We start from the raw sequence: 24,010 nt of genomic DNA on the forward strand, positions 1-24,010 counted from the left end.
CCTCGGGATGGCGCCCACGCACACTCCGAGGCACGAGAAGCTCCCCTCGGGATGGCGCCCACGCACACTCCGAGGCACGAGAAGCTCCCCCTAGGGATGGGGCCCACGCACACTCCGAGGCACGAGAAGCTCCCCTCGGGATGGCGCCCACGCACACTCCGAGGCACGAGAAGCTCCCCTCGGGATGGCGCCCACGCACACTCCGAGGCACGAGAAGCTCCCCTCGGGATGGGGCCCACGCACACTCCGAGGCACGAGAAGCTCCCCTCGGGATGGCGCCCAAGCACACTCCGAGGCACGAGAAGCTCCCCTCGGGATGGCGCCCACGCACACTCCGAGGTACGAGAAGCTCCCCATCGGGATGGCGCCCACGCACACTCCGAGGCACGAGAAGCTCCCCTAGGGATGGCGCCCAAGCACACTCTGAGGCACGAGAAGCTCCCCTAGGGATGGCGCCCACGCACACTCCGAGGCACAAGAAGCTCCCCTCGGGATGGCGCCCACGCACACTCCGAGGCACGAGAAGCTCCCCTCGGGATGGCGCCCACGCACACTCCGAGGCACGAGAAGCTCCCCTCGGGATGGCGCCCACGCACACTCCGAGGCACGAGAAGCTCCCCTCGGGATGGCGCCCACGCACACTCCGAGGCACGAGAAGCTCCCCTCGGGATGGCGCCCACGCACACTCCGAGGCACGAGAAGCTCCCCTCGGGATGGCGCCCACGCACACTCCGAGGCACGAGAAGCTCCCCTCGGGATGGCGCCCACGCACACTCCGAGGCACGAGAAGCTCCCCTCGGGATGGCGCCCAAGCACACTCCGAGGCACGAGAAGCTCCCCTCGGGATGGCGCCCACGCACACTCCGAGGTACGAGAAGCTCCCCATCGGGATGGCGCCCACGCACACTCCGAGGCACGAGAAGCTCCCCTAGGGATGGCGCCCAAGCACACTCTGAGGCACGAGAAGCTCCCCTAGGGATGGGGCCCAAGCACACTCCGAGGCACAAGAAACTCCCCTCGGGATGGCGCCCATGCACACTCCGAGGCACAAGAAGCTCCCCTCGGGATGGCGCCCACGCACACTCCGAGGCACAAGAAGCTCCCTCTCGGGATGGGGCCCAAGCACACTCCGAGGCACAAGAAACCCCTCGGGATGGCGCCCACGCACACTCCGAGGCAGCTTCATCCCGAGGCTCCAGTGGGACTTCCAAGAGGACCGTGTCACTTCTCGCAGCCCACACGCACCCGCGTGAGGCTCAGTGTGGCCGAGGCACCAGCAGCCCAGAGGGGACTGAGGCCAGCCCTTCCTTCCAGGCCCGCCCTGTCCGCGCCCTCTCTCTCCCGCCACGAACAGGCCGGAGTCCCCGTGGCCATGGGAGGGCCAGGGCTGCTACCCGGCCGTGACTGAAGCAGGGGCTGATGAGGACTTCCTGGGGAAGCAGGAAAAGGGCCCAACACCTCCGCACGAACCTTCTACTTCCTGCTGCCCCCGGGCCTCTGGTCAACGTCTCTGGGGTAGACAAGATGGAAAACAGAGGCCGGTGCGGAGAACTGCCTAAGGCTGCCCCAGCTCTGGAAATCTCAGCACCGTGTTCCCGTCCGGGCCGAAGGTAGTCCAGAAATGGCTCAACTAATGCCGGACATTCTGTTCAAAACGCCCGCCCGCTCTTCTCCCTGGGGGTCCCAGGGGCCCAGGCCTGGAGGGATAACCCGGATGCCTGGCTCCCACCCACCACAGGAAGCCGAGGCTCCAGGGCCACACCAGGCCAAGGACCCGCAATGGATTCCAACACCCGCTCTGTATGCGGAACAAAAGTGCTGCCAGCCACCCCTTCCTCCAGACGAGCCCCCGGGAAAGACCAGTCATCATTTGTGTCTCCAAATCTAGACACAGCACGAAACATCTAGGTGTCTCCCCTCTGCCCACAGCCTGGTACCCTGAGAAGGACTGAGCCTAGACTCAGTCAGAGCTGCGGCAGGTGGCCTCCCAGACTCCGCACCAGGAAACAAATACTGGACACAGCTTCGCAAGTGGGAAGCCACGGCGAAGAGAAGGCCAGGCTAGGAGGGAACTCCAAACACAGACCCACAGATGCACACCCAGGCCCAAAGACTCACACAGAGCCATCCGCCTGGAGACATGGAGACGGAGGCAGCCAAACAAACATGGAGATATTCAGGGACTGAAAAAACAAGGGGGCAGAGTCAAGCTCTGCCACCACCGACACCCAGGCCCGCTCCCAAGCCTCACCGGCTGTTGTGGCCTCCTGCCCCTCACCTCCCAACTCCTGAGCAGCTCCAGGCACGGAGGGCAGGTGCTGTGGTTCCAAGCCAGGGCTGGTGGCCCGGGGGGAAGGAGCCCCCAGAGCCCCACCAGCAGCAGCCACAGGGAACCAGCGGCTGGGGCCAACGGGAGCCTTCGACGGAAGGGCGGGGCAGGGCACACCCACAACCCTCCCAGGAGCAGCCGCTCCCGGCCCCTCCCACTGCCCGCCTTGCCCCGGCGGTGACCTAAAACACCAGCTCCAGAGACACACGCCCCAAACACAGGCCACTCTGAGTCACCCCTGGGGACACTGGCAGGCACACAGGCTCCTGCTGAGAGCAAGGGAAGCAGGTGGTAAAGATCTGGGGCTCCGGCAGCAGCACAAGAGGGGCCAGGCCCACGGCTTTCCAGCTCGTGGACGTGGACACGGTCATGAGGCTGGACTTCGGGCTGGAGGCCCTGCCAGGTACTTCCAGGGGACCCCCCCACCCTTAATCTTCCTATTTCCAGAATGCTCCCCGGAGCGCCACGCTTGCAATCCCATCCCTGGCCCCTCAGCTCCAAACCTGCAGACTGTTTGCCTCCTGTCCCCAGGCCTCTCTTTCTAGAACCTTCTGCTTTCTTCCCCAGCATAACACCCCTAACCACAGGCCCTGCAGTCTCAGTATGTCATTCCTATTCCCAGACCCTGGGCCCAAGGGTGAGGGAGCCGGGCCTGGGAAGGCTCGGGGTGTCGGGGCCACAGCGGTGCAGGTCACACTCCACACAGCCCCCCAGGTCTCCTCCACCCACCCCCAAGAGGCACAGGATTGCACCGAAGGCCGCAGACCCCAAAAGCTGCAGTGCAGATGGAAGAGGCTCCCTGGGAAGCAGCCCCAGCCCCATCCTTGCCTGGCCTGAGTCATGAGCTGCGAGCACAAGGGATTTCCTCCACTTCACTCTTCTTCCTGGTCCTCAATACTGCCCCCTGCCTCAAAGGTACCTGAAACCTGCCCTGCCCCAGCCAGTTGCTCAGACACCCTGGGGATCAGCCAGCACAAGGCAGGGCCAGCAGTGGTGGGGCCTCAGGGCAGGCGCTAGAACTGCGGGGGCTCAGGTGGAAGACAGGGACTCCCGAGAGGCTGTGGGAGGAGGGTTAGGTATAGAGAGGGTCCTCCCAAGGGGAGATGGGAAGAGAGGACCAGAGGCTGGAGGCAGGCCTGGGAGTGGGTGGTGGGCTCAGCAGGAAGGATGGAAAGCTGCAGGAGGGCAGGCTGGGCTGCTTCAGCTACTGAAACGCACCCAGGTGGATGGCTGAGTCCCTGTGCCAGGAAGAAGCAGGGAGAGAAGCGGGGAGGAGCAGAGGAGGAAGCACGGGAGTCCAGAACTCTGCTGCCACCGAGGCCAGGCCACTCCCTACTCCTCCATAAAGGCAGCCTGGCCCAACCACACAGCCAGGGCTGCAGCCCAGTGGGAAAGGGTGGTGGAGGGAAGCTGGGCAGGGAAAGGCACTAGGAAGACGGAGGCAGGCCTGTCCTCCCCTCACACTGCAGGGTTCAGGCCCAACCGCCAGCCTGTATGTGGCCAAGGGAATCTTGGAGGCCAAAGAGATCTGTCCACAGGCCCCTCCGACCTGTGCCCTTCAAGCGATCCCAGGGCGGGGCCCAGCCCTGCACTCCCTACCTTCCCTCGATGACAGTGATGACATCATTCATCTGGATGTGCAGCTTGTCCGGTTCCTCAAAGTCCTGAAGGGCCCGCATGTCTGTGGGCTGGGCCTGGAGGAAGAGGAAGGTCATGGCCAACTCTGGGACTGACGCCTGGGTAGCCCCTCAGCTTGAACACCCCAGCTCTCCTGGGCTGACCTGTCCCTCACCTCCAGCAGGAAGTCCCGCAGGGCCACAAACGTGGGTCTGTCCTCTGGCTTGTGAGCCCAGCACTGGACCATGACGTTGTAGATGTCCTGGGGACAGTCCTCGGGCCGGGGCAGCCGCTCCCCCTCCTTGTCGATCTTATGCAGGATCTGAAGGTGAGGAGGTGCAGAGCACCCAGCCCTTCACTTCCCGCCTTCCCTCCAGCCCATCCACAGCTGCAGCAGCTGCTGCCATGCCTGGCCTCCAAAGAAGGGATCTGCCTGCCTGGGAGGGGCCCTCTCCAGAGCCCCAGTCCCTTCTTCCCAGGTCTGGAGCCTCGGAACAAGTGGATGTGGCAAGGGCTAGAGAAGGAGGGCAGGGCCCAGCTTTTCCCTCCCCGTCTCTTTGCTGGGCTCTCCCTGAGGCCATACAGATACGGGGCGTGAGAGGAGACACGGGGCGTGGGGGGAGGCACGGGGCGTGGGGGGAGGCACAGGGCGTGGGGGGAGGCACGGGGCGTGGGGGGAGGCACGGGGCGTGGGGGGAGGCATGGGGCGTTGGGGGAGGCACGGGGCGTGGGAGGAGGGAGTCCATGGGTGAGAGGCAGTTCCAGCAGGGCCAGGCTGCAAGCAGGGAATGGAATTCACCCCACCAGCCCTATGGGGGCCCGTCTCCCAGCCCTCACCTGACTGCCGTTGAGGCCAATCCAGGGCTCCTGGCCGTAGGTGAACATTTCCCACAGTGTCACCCCGAACATCCAGGTGTCGCTGGCATGGGAGAAGGTGCGTGTCTTCAGGCTCTCGGGGGCACACCTGGCAGAGGCAGGGGTCAAAGAGAAGCCCTCTCAAACACCCTACCTGCGTCCGCCCCAGGGACTTAAAACACTCATTCAGCAAACACTTGTTGTGACCCCCTGTGCCAGGTTCTACAGTGGGTCTCAGGGGCGCCGCGTGAAGCGGGCAGGACCCCTTGACGACACGGTGCAGGGACTTGGGGAAATCGTCTAAGCCCAGGCCTCTTATTCACTTGCAGCCTGGTGGGGGAAGAGGAGAGGAAGTTTCCCAGCCAGAGAAGCATGGAAAGGAAGGAGGTCAGAGGCTCTGGGATGGGGCAGGGAGAGAAGATCACAGGCTGTTTTCTGACTGTGGTGGGAGGATGACAATTCCCAGATTTGGGGCGGGATCCTGGGATTTGGGTCCTTTGGCAGGAAGCAGTGGGTGGGAAATTCGGGTAGGGCCTGGGGAAGAACCAAAATGGGTAGAAACAGTCATACTGGCTTCACCCAAATACACCCATTCGTTCTGGGCACCCCCGGTTGAGGGGGAAGTGCCACTGCGGTGAGGTCAGAAAGGACATCCCGGCGTGGACTGAGGTGCAGAGAGGAGGGTGGTGCCCAGACAGGGAAGCAGAGCGAGCCCTGCCCCTCAAAGGGGATGGGGCCGGGAAAGTCACTCGAGATCGCTAAGGCTCATTATCCTCTTCGGTGAAATGAGAACAATAACCCGCCCACTTCATCGTGCTGTTTAAAGGCAACTGTATTCATACCTTACCATGCAAACCAGGATGCCTGAATACAAAAGAGGCTGCTCTAAATTACTCCAGGACAACAGGCATAATCTAAGACCTCTGCTCGCCCTGGGTGTAAAGCCAGCTGCTGGTTAAGATGACCATGCGTCCTGGATCATAAGGGTTGCCCACAGCCACCGCTTGGGAAAGCAGAACTGGAACAACCCTTCCCGCCTCAAAGCAGGCAGATCACAGACCTCTGGGTGCCTCTGGCACCAGAGAACCACAATGGTCTCAGCAGAGGATAAGCCCACACAGGGGCCAGGGCAGGGCCAAGTACCACCCCCAGTGCACAGGTAAGCAGCCCTGGCCCATCTACAAGGCCTGCTGTGGCCTGGGCCTGTCTACCACTAGCTCTCCCTAGAACATGCTTACCAACGAGTCTTTCCCTGGCGAACTTCCCTGACATTTTAGGAAACCTTTGAATACCTCCCCACAGAAATGCCCCTTGGAGAGGACACAGCATCTATCCCTGAAACACCCACCCCCAGCAATGCCCCTTGGAGAGGACACAGCATATATCCCTGTATCACCCAACTCAGCAATGACCCTCGGAGAGGACACAGCATCTATCCCTGTAACACCCGCCCCCCAGCAATGCCCCTTGGAGAGGACACAGCATCTATCCCTGTAACACCCCCCCCCCCCAGCAATGCCCCTTGGAGAGAACACAGCATCTATCCCTGTATCACCCAACTCAGCAATGACCCTCGGAGAGGACACAGCATCTATCCCTGTAACACCCCCCCCAGCAATGCCCCTTGGAGAGGACACAGCATCTATCCCTGTATCACCCCCCCCCCCAGCAATGCCCCTTGGAGAGGACACAGCATCTATCCCTGTAACACCCCCCCCCAGCAATGCCCCTTGAAGAGGACACGGCATCTACCCCTGAAACACGACCCCCAACAATGCCCCTTGGAGAGGACACAGCATCTATCCCTGTATCACCCAACTCAGCAATGCCCCTTGAAGAGGACACAGCATCTATCCCTGAAACACGACCCCCAACAATGCCCCTTGGAGAGGACACAGCATCTATCCCTGTATCACCCCACCCAGCAAAGCCCCTTGGAGAAGACACAGGATCTGTGCCTCTAACACCCCCCCCAGCAACGCCCCTTGGAGAGGACACAGCATCTATCCCTGTAACACCCCCCCCCAGCGATGCCCCTTGGAGAGGACAGAGCATCTATCCCTGTAACACCCCCCCAGCGATGCCCCTTGGAGAGGACACAGGATCTGTCCCTGTATCACCCCCCGCCAGCGATGCCCCTTGGAGAGGACACAGGATCTGTCCCTGTATCACCCCCCCAGCAATGCCCCTTGGAGAGGACACAGCATCTATCCCTGAAACACGACCCCCAACAATGCCCCTTGGAGAGGACACAGCATCTATCCCTGTAACACCCCCCCCAGCAATGCCCCTTGGAGAGGACACAGCATCTATCCCTGTAACACCCCCCCCAGTGATGCCCCTTGGAGAGGACACAGGATCTGTCCCTGTATCACCCCCCCAGCAATGCCCCTTGGAGAGGACACAGCATCTATCCCTGTAACACCCCCCCCCAGCGATGCCCCTTGGAGAGGACACAGGATCTGTCCCTGTATCACCCCCCCAGCGATGCCCCTTGGAGAGAACACAGCATCTATCCCTGTAACACCCCCCCCAGTGATGCCCCTTGGAGAGGACACAGCATCTATCCCTGTAACACCCCCCCCAGTGATGCCCCTTGGAGAGGACACAGCATCTATCCCTGTAACACCCCCCCAGCGATGCCCCTTGGAGAGGACACAGGATCTGTCCCTGTATCACCCCCCCAGCAATGCCCCTTGGAGAGGACACAGCATCTATCCCTGTAACACCCCCCCAGCGATGCCCCTTGGAGAGGACACAGGATCTGTCCCTGTATCACCCCCCCAGCAATGCCCCTTGGAGAGGACACAGCATCTATCCCTGAAACACGACCCCCAACAATGCCCCTTGGAGAGGACACAGCATCTATCCCTGTATCACCCCACCTAGCAAAGCCCCTTGGAGAGTCCCACAGCATGTATCCCTGTGATTTCCAGCACCCAGACCCTGGCATGTGGGCCCTCAAGAATTCCTAGATGGATGGTGAGTGAATGGGTGCAAAGGAGGGCACCCCAGGCTTAGAACAGACAAGGGCAGGCCCAAGCAAAACCAGGGGCTGTGGTGGGTCCAGAAAGCCCCAGAAGCTTTGAGGCCTGGGTCTGCAGGGACTCTGTGAGCTGGCAGCACCTGCCCCTCACCAGGCGAAGGGCACCTTGCGATGTTCCTGCATGACGTAATGGTCGTCATTCTGAGGTAGTGCTCGCATCAGCCCAAAGTCCCCGATCTTGACCAGGTCGCGGGTAGCCAACAGCAGATTGCGGGCAGCCAGGTCACGGTGAATAAAGCGCTTGGACTCCAGGTAGCCCATGCCCTCAGCCACCTGCACAGCGTAGCGGCTCAGAGTCCCCAGGAGGAAGTGGCCCTGATGCTTACGTAGCCGGTCCAACAACGATCCCAGAGGTGCCAGCTCTGTCACCTGAGGCCACGGAGGAGGCAGGAGGAATGAGCTGGAGGACCCTGCCCCTTCTCAGCAGCCCACGCTGGGCCCCCAGCCCCCTTCCTGAAGGCTTTCCAGAGCCAGGCTGCACGCACCTTCCTGGCCTGCTGTCTGGGGACCTCTAGGAGTCCTGCAGTTTCTCAGGCCTCTCCCTCGAGGCAATTTGGGAAACTGATGCCTAGAGAGAAGGAGCCCAAAGAGGCAGTGGCTAGAAATTCCAAAACTCAGCCGCGTGTGGTGGCTCACGCCTGTAATCCCAGCACTTTGGGAGGCCGAGGTGGGTGGATCATTTGAGGTCAGGAGTTTGAGATCAGCCTGGCCAACATGGTGAAACCCCGTCTCTACTAAAAATACAAAAATTAGCCAGGCATGGTAGCGCACGGCTGTAATCCCAGCTACTTGGAAGCCTGAGGCAGGAATATCGTGTGAACCCAGGAGGCCGAGGTTGCAGTGAGCCTAGATCATGCCATTGCACTCCAGCCTGGGCGACAAAGTGAGACTCCATCTCAAAATAAATAGATAAATAAAACATAAACTCCCCAAATTAAACTCAGTGGCCAGCCCCTCCCATGGGAGTAACTCTCTTGACACTGAGCACCAGCAAAATCCAGAGACAGACCCGGACTGGACCGCAGCAGACACAGCCCGTACCAGGCTGGGCCCCTGTGGACCCCTTTACTCCATCACGTTGGGGGACCAAAGTAGGATCTAGGGCGCCTCTGACCTTAGGATGGAGAGAGTAACCGAACCACACATATGGGACCAGAGCCCTCTCCCTGCCCGCCCCCTCCTGCCCGCAGTACTCACCATCTTCATGGGCGGCGTGAGCACCACCCCGTAGAGGCGAATGAGGTTGCGGTGATCGAGCGAGTGCATGGCATTGACCTCCCGGATGAAGTCGTCCATGGCTTCTGGCTGGCTCAGGACATCAGGCTTCAGGCACTTCACAGCCACACTCACCTGCCCAGAGTGGGATTTGCAAGGACTCAGGACTTGCCAGGTCCCAGACACGCGGAGCCAACCTGCTCCACCCTCCAACTCAGCTCAACGATTCCTGCCTGTGAGCTCCTCATCTGGGTGGGTAAGCATGTCACCAGTGCCTGGGCTTACGTGCTCTGCGTGAGGCCTGGCTGGAGAAGGGCAGACGGCTGGCCCTCAGGAGCCATCGTCGGCCACACCTCCCCTTCCTGGGGGAATGCCGGGCTTAAATACCAACCAAAAAGTAAGAGATAACCAGTATGATGAGAGAATATTCAAATGTTATAAAATGGAATTTTTTTTTTTTTTTTGAGACAGTCTCACTCTTGTCGCCCAGGCTGGAGTGCAGTGACGTGATCTCAGCTCACTGCAACCTCTGCCTCCCGGGTTCAAGTGATTCTCCTGCCTCAGCCTCCTGAGTAGCTGGGATTACAGGCAGGTGCCACCATGCCTGGCTAATTTTGTATTTTTAGTAGAGATGGGGTTTCTCCATATTGCTCAGGCTGGTCATAAAATGGAATATTAAAAGGTGTTTTGCTGTAGAAGGAAAATGCTGTAAATGTAATGCCAAAAACAAAGCTGTGGAGCTAGAAGTCTGCACAGCGGCTTCCCCGGGAGAAGGACGCACTGAGTGACAGCGGCTTCCCCGGGAGAAGGACGCACTGAGTGGACAGAGAATGAGGAGCCCTCTGAGGTGCCGGGAATGCACCGCACGTGATCTGAGCAGTAAGGACACGGCTGCTGCACAGGAAACAGTCACACCAGAACTGTATGCTGTGGTGACACGTTATCCCTGAGGGGAAAATGTTAAATGCAACGCCGAGAAGAAAGAACAAGATTTTAAAAGCTGTATCCAGAATTTGTATCTTAACTAAATCCAACAAAATACCTAAAGTGGGAGGAAGAGGCTCAGCTTCCTCTGAGTGGTGGGATTACAGGCGATTTTTTTTTTCTTGTTTTTCAAATACTTTCCAAACTTTTATAATAAATTATTTTTATAGTTGAAATAATAAATGTACTTAGTTAAACCTGAGCATGGGCTGGACGTGGTGGCTCACACCTGTAATACAACCACTTTGGGAGGCTAAGGTGGGCAGATCATCTGAGGTCAAGAGTTCGAGACCAGCCTGGCCAACATGGTGAAACCCCGTCTCTACTAAAAATACAAAAATTAACTGAGTGTGGTGGTGCATGCCTGTAATCCCAGCTACTCAGGAGGCTGAGGCAGGAGGATTGCTTGAACCCGGAAAGTGGAGGTTGCAGGAAGCCGAGATCGTGCCTACTGCACTCCAGCCTGGGCGACAGAGCGAGACTCCGTCTCGAAAAAAAGTAAATAAATAAAACCCCAAAAATCCTGAGCACGGACTCTGGGATGAGCCACACTGTGACGCATCCCCAGTCCCATCCACACCCTGGTTGGGGGCAGAAGAGCCACTGCCAGCCCCGGGTCCCATGCCTCGGCTGCGCTGGCAGGACACCGAGAGCTCACCGTCTTCCCTGAGGGCGCGTCCCACTCGCCCCTGCGCACCACGCCAAAGGAACCATCGCCCAGCTTCTCCAGGAGGCGCAGGTCCTTCTCCCCAATGAGGCAGGTGAGGCTCTGCAGGGGCCCCTCCCCTGCTGGGCCCCCAGGGGCGGGCGAGGTCTTCCGGAAGGTGCTCTGAGAGTGATGAGGGGGGAACTCAGCCTCCAGTCGCTTCCCACTGAACACCTGTTTGAAGGCAGCCGGGGGCCAGATGGAATCCAACACCCCAGGGTCAGTCACTCAGTCCCACCCCGCTAGGTCCACCCGGTGATCCCCGGCTTCGGCTTCCAGATAGGTCCTGGTTTTGCCAAACTGCCAGTGGGGCAGCCTGGCTGGAGGCCCACACTCCGTCCAGGGCACACCCCCAAACATGAACCCAAAGCCTGACGCTGGCCTCAAGGAGGGTGCCAGAAAGAGACCGACAGGCATGCAGCCTGTGGCTGGGCGGCCCCACACCCAGCTGTGTGGAGAGGGAGGGCACCGCCCAGCCAAGGTCGGAGTCTCCTCCCAGTCCTGCCCCACCCTCCCTTCCTGCGCCCGCCGCCCCGCAGACTCCAGCCCTAACCCGCGTCGATGGAGCCACAGGGGCCCTCCACAGACACCTCCTTGTCCATTTTTAGCCCTGGCCCCTTCTCTGGCCTGACCATTTGGTGCTGTCTGTCTCCACCCTCACCAGGGAGTCGGCTGCCCTTCATCCTGCCCAGGGGAGAGGATAATTTTAGTCTGAGGTTGAACCGTGAGTGTGTGTGTGGTTCAGATGAAGCTAGTCCTTGCTGGGAAGGGGCCTGGGAAGACAGCTGGGTCTCTGGAGGGGCGCCTAGAGCTGAGGGCTGAGACAGAAGGAAGAGTGGAGGAGACTCGGAGGCCAGGGTGGACAGGGAGGGGCCGAAGGTCAAGGGACAGAAGAAAGGAGGCCATGAGGGTCAAAGCTGGCCACGTGGGTCTGACTCGGCCTCCACTGAGGCACCCACAGCCTAGGCTCCAGATTGCAGATTCTTGCCAGCTTGGGTCTCACACCCCCAGAGCTGGTGGATCCTTATCCGTCCGGGCTAGGGTGCCTCAAATCTGAGGGCCCCTTCTGGCCTCTGCCCTGTGCTTCCTCCCAGTAACTAGAATTCCTTATGTTTGCAAGCAACGTTCAGGTTACGAGACCCTCCGCAGCCATTATCTCCGGTGCCTCCTCCAGCCCTGGGAGGTGAGCTGGGCAGTGGGGACCGGTATCATTTCACTGAAGACACAACAAAAATCTGGAGGCCACTGACTGCCCAGGGACCTATCAAGAGCCAGTGGCAGATCCAAGACCCCTAAATCTCAGCACCCCTAAATCTCAGCAAACCACGCTGCTCTCTTCTCCTGCCTCCACCATCCCGACACTACTCATCCTTCCCTAAAACCCAGGCAAAGGACCAGGACAGTGTTTCCAGAAAAAGCCACAGGATCCCAAGAGACAGCCCCTTTGCCGGGTTGCAGCCAGGAAAATCTCTGCTGCCCAATCCCACTGCAGCTGTTCGGCCCTGCCCACCCCCCAACCCAGCCCTGAAGCCAGAAGTGGGGAGGAAAGGCCACGGCTGGCTCACTTCCTCTCTCATTGTCTTCCAGACAATGGGCAAAGTTCCACTGAGTCAGACCAGGGACTCACTACACCACAGACCCAAATTAGGACAAGGTGTGGGGAGAGGTGGGGACAGGCTGTGGGGAAGGAAGTTGTCAGCAGGGACAGATGACCAGAGAAACCCAGAGATTAGAGAGGGTCAGGGAGGAGGGAAGCCAAGCAAAGACGTTCTGGGTCCAGACAGGTCCACCACCCCACGCTGGACACTGGCCCCAACGCTCAGACACAGCAGGGCTAAGTTAAGGCACACTTGTCAATGAGGTCCTGTTCCAGGCGTGCTGAGAGGGGCTGTGAAGGCCTCACCGCACACAGGCTGCTCACGTGTCCGTATCTGGCGGAGACAGACACTCAGCCCAGCAGCTCTACAAGTGCCCTGCCCGATAAGACCCTGGACGCGGGGGTCCTGTACAAAGTGCCGGCAGAACGGCGAGATTCGACCTGCCGGGGAGCTGGGGAAGGTTCCCAGGACCGGAAGCGGAGGGGGGCGTTCGAGGCTGCCCCCCTCCCACCTCCTCACCCACCTCCTCACCCACCTTACTCATCCACGACTTGCGTTTGCACAAGGCCTTCCTCCTCTTCACAGCCTCCCACAGCCGCCGCTGGCCTGCAGGGAGGGCGGGGAACCGCGTGCTGTGAAGGCCGCCGTAGCCCGAGAGAGGCTGCTGCCTGTGGTCCCCTTGGGGGTGAGCCTGCCACTAGACACCGCCCAGCCCGATGATAGCCATGAAATCAACCCCAACTAACCCGGAGCCTCAACTGACCGACGGTCTCTGCACTCCACTTCCTGGCACTGGCTCTCAAACTGGGTGAAGGTGTTTAACCAAAAACTTGAAGCGATGGGCTTCTCCCAGTTCTCAGGAAAAATCAAGGTAATGAACAGAATTTTCTCAATGTTGAGGTTTTTTTCCCTCCATAAAATTTTCTTATGCTACTGGCATCAGACACCAACTATCCAGGCCTAAAGTAGCATAAATCAATGTCTAACTTAGCACATTACTACCTATTTAGCTATTTTAACTAAGTCAGTGTCTAACTTGACACATTATTACCTATTTAGCTATTTTAACTTAAAAGCCCTAATACGTTTCTAATGTTCTATGAAGAACGTCATGACTTTTAGATGCTACAACCCCCACGTTTAGGAAAAATATGAAGGGTTGAACTCAAATCAGAGCAAACCTGTGTGTATGTGCGTGCGTGTGTGCACACGCGTGTGCGCACGTGTGCGTCTGCGCGTGTGTGTGTGCACATGAGTGTATGCCTTGCGTGTGCATGCGGGTGTGTGCACACACGTGTGCGTGTATGTGTGCGTGTCTGTGCGCAGGCATGTGTGAGCGCGTGCGTACACATGTGCATGCGTGTGTGCACGTGTGCCTGCGTGTATGCGTGTGTATGCCTGTGCGTGTGCATGCGTGTGTGCGTGTGAGACAGCAAGAAAGAGAGCGTGAGCACGAATCAGCAAACCATCTGAGAGTTAGTGTTCTCCCTACAGATCTCTGCCCATGGACCCCCCGGTAGTCAGAATGATGAGAACAGATTCAATTCGATGCTTATGAAGGAGGGGCAATGGAGGACATACACTCTACGTGAGAACAATCACAACAGGGCATGGAGTGACTCCTGTGTAGCCAGCTTTAGGGAAGGCCTCACTCTCCTCAAACTCCAATTCACCTTTACAACTGCCAACTGTTCTCATCACACATCAGCACCTACTGATGTCCCTCCTGCTCCCTCAGGGCTCTGGGACAGACAGAGTTCTCAGCTGCCACCCGTGCACCGAGTGGTCCTGAGGACAGAGGACGGAAAGGGTCGGGGCAAGACAAGCCAGGCCAACATCCCACCTACCAGGCCGGCCCATGCCGATCTTCTCCAGGTCCTCATTCTTGACGTACTCAAAGTGGGACAGGCGGGTGACGTTGAGGTCGTCTCGGAGCCGCAGGAAGTACTGTTGCAGCTGCACCTCGGACAGCAGCTCCAGCAGCCAGCCTGTGCCCTCCTCTGGCTGCATTCTGCCGCCTCCCAGCCTCTGTGGGGGGAGGAGTGGCTCAGGGACAAGGGTTGTGGGGGGACAACAGGGGCCTGCCCGAGTGACCTGGGCTCACCTTCATCCCACTACATGGCCACCCGGAAAGGCTCACACCACCTTCTGACTCCCGAAGGAAGCTACCGAGAACCGCCTGGACCCACGTCCCCTATTCCTGCCAGCCACAGGGCACAATTAGGGCGGTGGAGATACAGCCCTGGCCCTGGAGTCAGGAGTCAGGGTCTTGCTCCCGAAATGTGATCTGTGACTGAGTGACCCAAGATCAACCTGTGCTCATATTCCTGCTCTAAGTTTCTAGGGGTCGAAAGCCCTTGAAAATCTTTTAAAAACTAACAGTGGTCTCTCCGGGAACACCGACGTGTTCTTACTTCTAATATGTGATAAACATCTCTAGGGTGCAGTGTGCCCTGAGACCCATGCATGGGCTCCTCAGACGTGGCGGAGAAAACTCTCAGGGTGAGATGAGCTCTAAGCTAAGTTCCTCCCAGCGCCTGACCACCCCAGCCTCTCCTAACAAGCCAAAGACCACTCCACGGGCCACCACTCAAGCGCCTACAGGGCCACAGCAAGCGGAAGACAGGAGGGAGGGGTGGGGCCTGCGGTGGGCTCGCAGACACCCCTGTCAACAGGGAGCTCAGATCCCATCAATGGTTGTCAGAAAAAACTGTGGCCCAGCGTTGTCAAAGCTTTCCATTTTTTCAAGAAATAAAAGAAATCTCAATTTACATGTGAAATCTCACCATTGAAGTTTGGAAAAGGTAATATATGCACGTGGTAAAATATTCAGAAGGCACACTGAGCCACGAATCTCATTCCCTCCCCAGCTGCACAGCCACCCGGCTCCCCAGGAGTTGCCAGTGATGTCTTCTGCGGACGCTTCAGACTCTGTTGTCCCTACACGAATATTCACGCATTAACCATACCACTCTGTTCCCTGATGTCACTTAATATTTGTCTTTCTCCTGACTTTTTAACAATGCTGAATAGTTCAGATCTGAAACGCACGCACACGCACACACAGCGTGCTGGCCAAAGCACACTGCAGGCCGCAATCAGCCAGTGGTACCGGAGAGTGACCTCTGACCTACACTCTCCTGGGCCCAGATAAAGAAGCTGGTGGCACCTTCAAAGCTAAGCAAGCGGACCCACCGCACAGCAAACCCAACCCTGTCTGCGTAAGGTATGTCAGAGCTGGGGGCGTGGCCAGGCTAGCCCCGGACCCATGCTCAATCCCCAAAGAGGAACAGGCGAGAAAAAAAAAAAAGGCCAGCTGCCCGGCTGGGGACCAAGCCATCCCCCTCCCCCACTCAGCGGTGGCCTCCTCCCCAGCTCCCATCACAGTGAGCAGCACTGAGAAGCAGGCACACACAGCCTGGGCCCAGCGTGAGCCTCCTGCCCCCACAGTTCCCAGTGGCCCTGCCAACACAGTGCCAGTTCCGACTTTTTCAGGCAGCTCAGGGAAGTACAAAGAGTAACAAAGGGGAATGAGAAACCCTCAGTTCAAATCCTGGCTCTTCCACCTCGGCGACCGGGCCAGGCAGCTGGGCCAGCTGGGTGGTTTCCAAACTTAAAGCTGTAACCCTTTACTGGAATGGTTCTCATGAGGCTGCACAGCCCCCTATGGGACAGTTCTGGTTGCCACAACATTTGGGGGGGCCTTAGTGACATTCAGTGGGTGGTTGGGGGACAAGAGCGTGAGCTAGCCTGCAATGCATACGACATTCCCGCACTGTCCCAAATCCCACACGACTCAATGCATGAAGGTGTTTATGATCATGCAAACCTAGAATATGATCCCACTTTATATATAAATAAGAAAGTACTTTTATAGTTTTTTGGTTTTTTTTTTTTTTTTTTTTTTGAGACAGAGTGAGACTCCCAGGCTGGAGTACAATGGTATGATCTTGGCTCATTGCAAACTCAGCCTCCCGGGTTCAGGCGATTCTCCCGCCTCAGCCTCCCGAGAAGCTGGGATCACAGGCGCCCGGCTAATTTTTGTATTTTTAGTAGAGACAGGGTTCCTCCATGTTGGCCAGGCTGGTCTCGAACTCCTGAGCTCAAGTGATCCACCTGCCCTGGCCTCCCAAAGTGCTGGGGAGCCACTGCTCCTGGCCTTACAGTTTTAATATAAAATAAATTTTCCTGGAATGAAACTACTGTGTAAACTTAAGGGAAAATGGACTCTGCTTTATTCAGAACATAGCAGAAGCCCACTATTTGCAAAAATGTCAGTGAAGGCAACCCCCTCTCATTATTTCAAAACTCCCCTCTCGGTCAGCACTTGCAGATGCTGCCTTCACGGTGTTTCCACCTGAGGTCTCAGGATCTGACTCCTCACTACATTGTCTAGGTTACTAACGTATTAGGATACATAAAATATTATTACCTTCCTCTTATGTCTCTTTATATTAGAGTTCCCACTGTGTTGCTTGTTTCACTGTACACAGGTTAACATGTTAATATAACAGGTTATATATTTCTATTAACTTTATTTAAGACAAGTAACAATAAAAATAACATCTAGGCCAAGCACAGTGGCTCACAGCTGTAATCCCAGCACTTAGGCTGAGGTGGGCGGATCACCTGAGTTCGAGACCAGCCTGACCAACATGGAGAAACCCCATCTCTACTGAAAATAGAAAATTAGCCGGGCCTGGTGGCACATGCCTGTAATCCCAGCTACTCAGGAGGCTGAGGCAGGAGAATCACTTGAACCCGGGAGGCGGAGGCTGTGGTGAGCCAAGATCGTGCCATTGCACTCCAGCCTGGGCAACAAGAGCAAAACTCCATCTCAAAATAAAATAAAATCTAACACTTCAACTGCACTTACTATATGCGAGGAACAGTTCTAAGTATTAAGCTGTATTCATTTATCCTCAACAAAATCATCTGTTTACAAAACAAGAGGCGTGGGGTTTAAGAGGACCAGGCGTCGTGGCTTTCCGGAAGCAAGCCCAGAGGCGCACTAGGAGTCACGGGCCTAGGCAGCGTCTCCTTTCCACCCGGCCACGGCCACCGCTGCCCTGTCCCTGGAGCAAAGTGACCCCCCCTCCAGGGCTCAGCCTCAGGATGGAGGCTCCTAGTCTCCCGCAGGGAGAGCAGTCTCCAGGGCCCCTCTTCTTCTTCCCACCACCAACTCCCAAGGATCCAGGCCCCCTCCTCTAGGCTCCTGAAAACAGCTCAAAGCCATGCCCGGGGTGGTCAGGGCTGGGGGAGACCCAGAGGCCCCTCCCCTGAAGCTCTTCAGAAAGCACAGCCCGGCCTGTTCCCTCTCCCTGAAACACCAGCTAATGCACCTCTGTTCAGCTGTGCACTCCATGCTCCCTGACCCAGCAACAGCGCACACTGCACAGGGGATGCATGTGGGAGGACGGGAAGGATGCTGGTGAGGCAAGCGGTCAGGGTCTCAGTCCAGGGTGACTCCGCAGGGGTCCGCCTCCCCTCTAAGTCCCCCTCCGGCCCAAGGTTCTTTGTGCAGCACAGGGCATGGCTGCAGCTCCTCCAGAGTTCAAACACTCTCCAATTCTGCATGGTCCTGGCCCCCGCACCTCGCGGAGTCTGCACACCTGTGTCCGTCACTACTCTGTGGCCGGCGTGCAAACACACAGGCCAAGAAGGAATGCAGCAGCCGCAGGAGAGGCCACTTGGCCCGGACTCCCCGTCAAGCCCTCACTGGCGGGGTCCCTCAGCCGCTCCCAGTCTTGCTTTCTGCCTCTCAGTCAAGTGCTGATGCTGAGGAGCCCAACCAGTCCCCAGCAGTCCAGCCCCTGCCCCCCACTCACTGTGTACAGGCGTCGCCGCAGTCTGGCCAGGAGAGGGAAGGAGAGCTCCAGGCCAGGGAACCGACGTGCTGCCGGCATCTCCACGAAGCGGGACCAACCCCCCACCGAGCAGTCACTGGGGATCCAGTGGCCTCGGCTCCGGAGCTTCGCACTCTGCCCAGGAGCCCCCCAAATCCCACACCAGGGGTGGGAAATGAGGAAGAACGGGGTGGGCCCCTCCGCTCTGCTGCAAGCCCTGCTGGGTTTCCACAGCTGGCCAGTCTGGCAGGGAGCAGAGGAGCTTTCCTCACGCTGGCTGCAGCCGGGATCCTCTGTCCTGTTTCTGTCTTCTCTCCAGGGCAGTGGTCACAGTCCAGCCCTACTCCCCGGCTTCCCCACCCAACTGCCCGCCTGCCCGCCCTCCCTCTTGCCTGCCTCTCTCTCTCCCTCTCTCCCTCCCTCCCCAGCTGAGCAGCTCTGACACTGGCTGAAAAAGGACCTTTCTGAATCACTGCCAAGAGGGCGGCAGGAATGGGGGGGACTCTTCCTCCCAGCCACCCGCGCTGGCCCCCCTGCCTCCCCATACACAAAGCTCCTGTCTCTGGCTTCTACCCCAGCCCTCACAGTTGCAGACAACTCCTGGGACTTTAGGGTGGGGGCTATGTGACTCAAACAGCACGTATGAAGCAGGGCTGTGGACTCCCTCATGAACCTGTGTGGGGACGTGGGGACTAACACACAGCCTGAGTGGGAGGCTTGGACCCCAGAGGCTCTGCCGGGCCCTGCGATGACTCTTCAGAGACCCTCCCCCACCCCCGAGTCCCAGCCTTGGCTGGGTGTCTCCTGGCTCAGACCTTAATGTGGCCCTGTTGCCCTGGTGCCCGACGGAAATAGGAGGCCGGCAGCCTGCCAGAGTGGGGCAGTCCAGCCAAGAGCAAGGGTAGGGTGGGGTGAGGATCCTCACCCCCTCCCCTGGGGTGGCCCTGTCTGCTGCCCAAACACCCAGGGTGCCTCCTACTCAGACCAGGTGGCCAAGTTCCCAAACCCGCCCAAAACAAACAAATATGCCCTGAGACTCCTGCTGGGACACCCCCACCCCAAAGCTGTAGGATGTCTCCTGTATAACACCCCTGACACAGGCCACAGCCTCAGATTAAGGGGCCTAGAGACACTCCATCAAGCCCCTGTGGGGCCCTCATGTTTCTAGAACTGACAAATGATCTCTCTGGCCCTCCTCAAAGGGTGCCAGCTGCTCTTACACCCCCCTCGCTACGGCCCCCAGACACACCTGACAGCTGCAGGAAGCCCTCTCCAGCTCCCCAGGCACCCCCCTCCCTGCTGAGCCATGCCTAGGGAGCCCCTGTTTCTTGCACACTGCTCTCTTGTCCCTGTCCAGCTGGCCACCAGCTCAGGGAGCCTCAGCTGGCTGGAGGGGTGGGCAGCTGGGGAGCAGGGCTTTGGGGACTCAGCATCCCAGGCTCCCTTCCCAGGGCCTCTCCCAGCACTTGACCTCCCTGATGATGCCGAAAGGGACAGCCATTTCCTGGTCTAACTCCAGGAGGTGGGGAGAAGGACACCCCCAACTTCAGTCCCTCTTCCTCATCCCCCTGCCATCCAGCCCACAAAGCTTGTGGAGATGGCAGGTGTGGACGGAGTGGGGGCTGAGGTCAGGTGGACAAGATCAGGCCTACGTTACACTGGAGCTGACTTTTCCCCAAACCTTGGCTGACTGTGCCCTTGCATCAGAGAAGCCTACAGCCTTACCCTGGCACCAAGCACACCTGGAAGGAGACCCAGGGACCGGGGGCCGGGGAACAATTTAAGCAGGGTTATTCCCTCTATTTCAAAATGGGTCTGCTGGATCAGAATGGCCAGATTAAAAACTCTAGCGTCCCCAGAAATATGTGTCTCAAAGTCACCAGAACCCCATGCCTGACCTTGGATGTCCAGTAAGAACAAGACCTGTAACTGGCCCAGTAATCCAGCTGCGGGAAGAAGCAAAGTATGTGTGGGTCAGCGCCAGGCGCTCCTGGAAGCCCCCTCTTTTTTTTCTTTTTTTTTTTTTGAGAGTCTTGCTCTATCGCCCAGGCTTGAGTGCAGTGGCGCGATCCCGGGTTCAAGTGATTCTCCTGCCTCAGCCTCCCGAGTAGCTGGGATTACAGGCACCCGCCACCATGCCCAGCTATTTTTTTTTTTCCGCCATGTTGGCCAGGCTGGTCCCGAATTCCTGACCTCAGCGCCCTCGTCTCAGGTGATCTGCCCGCCTCGGCCTCCCAAAGTGCTGAGATGACAGGCGTGAGCCACCGCGCCCGGCCCGGCCCCCTTTCTCCTCGCCCAGGAAAACAGCCCGACCTTAAGCCCCAACGCTCCTACCGAGTCCCCCTTTCTCCTGTCAGCTACTGCCCTCTGCCGGTCGGGAGAGGAAGTGCTTTCTCTCCAAGGGGAAGGGAAGCTACCACATCCATCAACACAGTGACCATATTTTCAAAAGCAAACAAGGACATCTGGCTTGATATTCATATTCAGAAGGCTAGTAAACGGGAATGCCCAGGACATACAGACTCAGTTCTCCTAAAAGACTGAACCCCAATCCTAGCAGTACTTCCTGGACTCCCTTGGGGCATGGAAGAAAGCCCAACGGGCAGCTTTTTGGGGTCCCAGGGGATCCATGCACACAGAGGCAGATGCCAGCATCACTAAGTCACCACCGCCACACCCACATAAACACACCGCTCTCTGTCCCCTGGCCCAGGAGCAGACACTCTCACTCCTGAGGCTGCCGCAGGGGGCAGGGCTGAGCCCGGCTCACAGCAGACGAAGGGGTCTGGGGCCCAGGTATCTGGCTATCCCCTAGCCTTCCCCATTACCTGCGGTCCCTCCTCGCCCCCAGCCAGGCGCTGGTAAGCAGATCTCTCCCCCATGGAGCCCCAGATCCCAGCGGCTGCGGTCAGGGAGAGAAGCAGCGCCCGCAGCCCCCGCCCCGCAGCGGCACCGGCAGCGTCACTGCCCTGCGTCCTGGGGGGCCGGGCCTCGAGCATCCTCCAGAAGCGCAGGGCCGCTACTGCGTCTCAGCCCCCATAGCCTCATCCGCCATCGGCCGGCGGCCGGGTGGTCGCGCCCCTCCTCCTGCCGGCCTGCGGCCATTCCCTCCTGCAGCCCGTCCCAGCTCCGTTCCTCCTCTCCGCGGCGCGGCTCCCACCCTCTCCCAGTGAGCCAGCTGTGCCAGCCCCGGGCTGACCCCCACCGAGAGCCGGGGCTCTGCCTTCGCCGGCCGCGGAACCAGGCTCCACTCAGCCCTCAGCCCGCCTCCAGGGCCCCAGAGCCACCAACTGGGGCCTTGGGGATTCACGAGTCCCCCGTATTCACGGTAAGGGGCCATCCGAGAAGCCCACAGCAGAGGGGCCTCCGTCCGACTCCATCTGAGACCCCCTCCTCCGAGGCATCCCGGGGCTGCAGCCCACCCCGCCCCCAGCCTGCCCCGGCGGCCACTCTGATCCCAGAACGCCGGGCGCCCACCTGCCCCGCAGCTCGGCCCTGCGCTCAGCCGGCTTCACGCCGCCTCCCAGCGCCCGCCTCCCGCGCAGGCCACGCCCCCGCCCCGAGGCCCCCACGGCCGGTTCCCCGCGCGCCACTCCCGCAACGCCGCACGCGCTGTGCGCTGGGTACGCTGGGCACGCACTGACCTCCTTGACTTCAGAGCGGTGACACGAGGGCCCGGACTCCTGCTCAAAAGCCGCCCAACACAGGCCCACGCGGGGGTGCCGCGCCCAGCACTGGCGCGAGGCCATCGCCGGCACAGGAAGTCCCAGGGCAGAGGCTCTTCCTCTCCCCCGGGGCCCCAAGGCACCGCTTCTCATTCTGGTGGCATCTGAAGCAGCCACTGACTCTTTAGTACCAGGTATTTAGGGCTGAGCTCAGGGCACCTTCCCTGGGTTGGGGCAGAGGAGAGACAGATGCTGTGACCTCTCCTCCCCACGCAGCGTCAAGGCTGAGCCAGACCCTGGGAGGGCACTAGGTGAGGCTCCCTCTACGGCCCACTCTCCTCACACAGCCCCTTCCACACCCCAAGCACACCAGGGTAGGTGGATGACTGCCGGCGAGGCCCCCGAACGCCTGCTTCTATGCTGTACAGAAGCTCTTCGGCATCTTACTGCAGCTAAAGGCACATACTAGTCTTGGGAGTAGCTGCAAAGCCGGGAGACTGTAGAAGGCAAGGCAGAAAATACCAGGCCCCTCCCTTCTTGCCCTGGCTGGATAAAGGATCTGATCCAAACCACTGCCCTTTCCTGCTTTCTCCCTGCCTCACCTCCCCCTGTAAATCTCTTGCGTCCTAGTACCATCCTATCGTAAGACATCCACAGGATCTAAACTACCTCTAGGAGTTCGAGAATCCACCCCACGTGTACACCCCCTCTGCTCTTCACTTGTCTCTTTATATCTCCACTCTGCAGAGCTAAAGGAAACAAGAGGCTGGAAACCAGCCCAGCTCTGCTGTCCATTCCCCTCTCCAGCCTCTCCAACTGCATGCGAAGTGACAAATCCACACCAAGGCGCAGACATGACAGGCAATTTCCGGCCAAGAGGATTTTTCCAAAACAATCTACCGTATTCTCAGGAATATACGCCAACCCTACCTCCCAGCCGGCCCTCTCCCACCTCCACCTCCCTCTTCTCCAAGCCCTGAAGGAAAAAAGAACATACTGAAGAGGAGAGGGGGGCTTACAGCTCCTCCCCCAGCCAGAGGATTATCTTGCTTCCACATGTCAGCCCCACCAAATTTAGTCAGCCTTAACTCACCCCTCTGTGCGCAGAGCCCAAGCTTCTGGAGCAAGGCCAGGCTGGGTGCCCTCAGAACCTCATCCCAGAGGAACCTGCACCAGGCAACCCTGCACCTTCAGGTCGGCTGGGCCTGACATCACACTGGTCTGGGGAGGAGGCTGGCCAGGGCCCAAGAAAGAAAAGGGAGTGATTCAGACACACGCCATGACTGTCCATACTCTCTCCATCTCCAGGACACGGGGGCCCACTCCCTCTCAGGGGGGGCTGGCAGCTGAGGTCCTGAGGGCAGGCAAGGCTGTGTCTGCTAGCAGTGCTAGGCCCATGGTCCAGCCCTGAAGCCTCTTCACCCCCACATGTTTTTTGTTTGTTTGTTTGAGATAGGGTCTCACTGTGCCCTAGACTGGAGTGCAGTGGTGCGATCTTGGCTCACTGCAACCTCTGCCTCGCAGGCTCAAGCAATCCTCCTGCCTCCATCTCCTGAGTAGCTGGGGTTACGGGCGTGCACTATCACACCCAGCTAATTTTTGTATTTTTTGTAGAGATGAGGTTTCGTCATGTTGCCCAGGTTGGTCTCAAACTCCTGGGCTCAAGCATTCTACCAGCCTTGCTCTCTCAAAGTGCTGGGATTACAGGCATGAGCCACTGCGCCTGCCCACCCCCCCACCCCCCCACCCCCCGCCCCCAGCTTCTTAACTATTGGTATTTCCTAAGACTTTTGAACTCATGTTTCCTTCTATTCTCCACTGATGCTCTGCTCCCTGGGGTCACCTATGCCTCCAGGGACTCCTATTACCACCTTGTGCTATCTCCATTCCTGAATTCCTGTGGCTCCAGACCCGCATTTCCAGACATTTACAGGGCAGCTCCACCAGGAGGCTGCACAGGTACCACACATTGCATATCCAAACTGGGCTCAGCATCACCCCTTAAACTCTGCTTCTGCGCTCCTGTATCCCGCTGAAAACATCACAAGCCAACACCAGCCACCCGAGGTAGAAACCACACCCCACCACGGACCCCCAACCAAGACTCCTCCTCTGTCCTCCACCTTCTCCACCAGACACACCGGTCGGG

General features: G+C 58.7%; 1 protein-coding gene across 43 annotated transcripts in view; it reads right to left on the minus strand.

The window, feature by feature from the left end:
* Window positions 1-24,010, minus strand: part of TNK2 (tyrosine kinase non receptor 2) — a 46,877-nt gene that overhangs the window by 12,243 nt on the left and 10,624 nt on the right. For 15 of the 43 annotated variants that reach the window (XM_054681359.2, XM_016942565.4, XM_054681356.2 and 12 more), the window contains 8 exons: window positions 14,198-14,378; window positions 12,886-12,956; window positions 10,705-10,926; window positions 9,045-9,197; window positions 7,939-8,216; window positions 4,784-4,910; window positions 4,122-4,268; window positions 3,929-4,023 (listed from right to left, as the gene is read on the minus strand). In XM_054681359.2, the coding sequence (XP_054537334.1) occupies window positions 3,929-4,023; window positions 4,122-4,268; window positions 4,784-4,910; window positions 7,939-8,216; window positions 9,045-9,197; window positions 10,705-10,926; window positions 12,886-12,956; window positions 14,198-14,360 (1,256 nt within the window). In that variant the 5' untranslated portion in view covers window positions 14,361-14,378. Of the gene's footprint in view, window positions 1-3,928; window positions 4,024-4,121; window positions 4,269-4,783; window positions 4,911-7,938; window positions 8,217-9,044; window positions 9,198-10,704; window positions 10,927-12,885; window positions 12,957-13,096; window positions 13,206-14,197; window positions 14,379-18,178; window positions 18,522-21,024; window positions 21,280-21,673; window positions 21,738-21,840; window positions 22,142-22,954; window positions 23,080-24,010 lie in introns of those variants that run through there. The other 28 variants (XR_010155416.1, XM_063806471.1, XM_063806466.1 and 25 more) reach the window with 12 other exon arrangements.

This window comes from Pan troglodytes, chromosome 2 (genome assembly GCF_028858775.2).
Source record: "Pan troglodytes isolate AG18354 chromosome 2, NHGRI_mPanTro3-v2.0_pri, whole genome shotgun sequence".
In the NCBI taxonomy this organism is placed as follows: Eukaryota; Metazoa; Chordata; class Mammalia; order Primates; family Hominidae; genus Pan; species Pan troglodytes.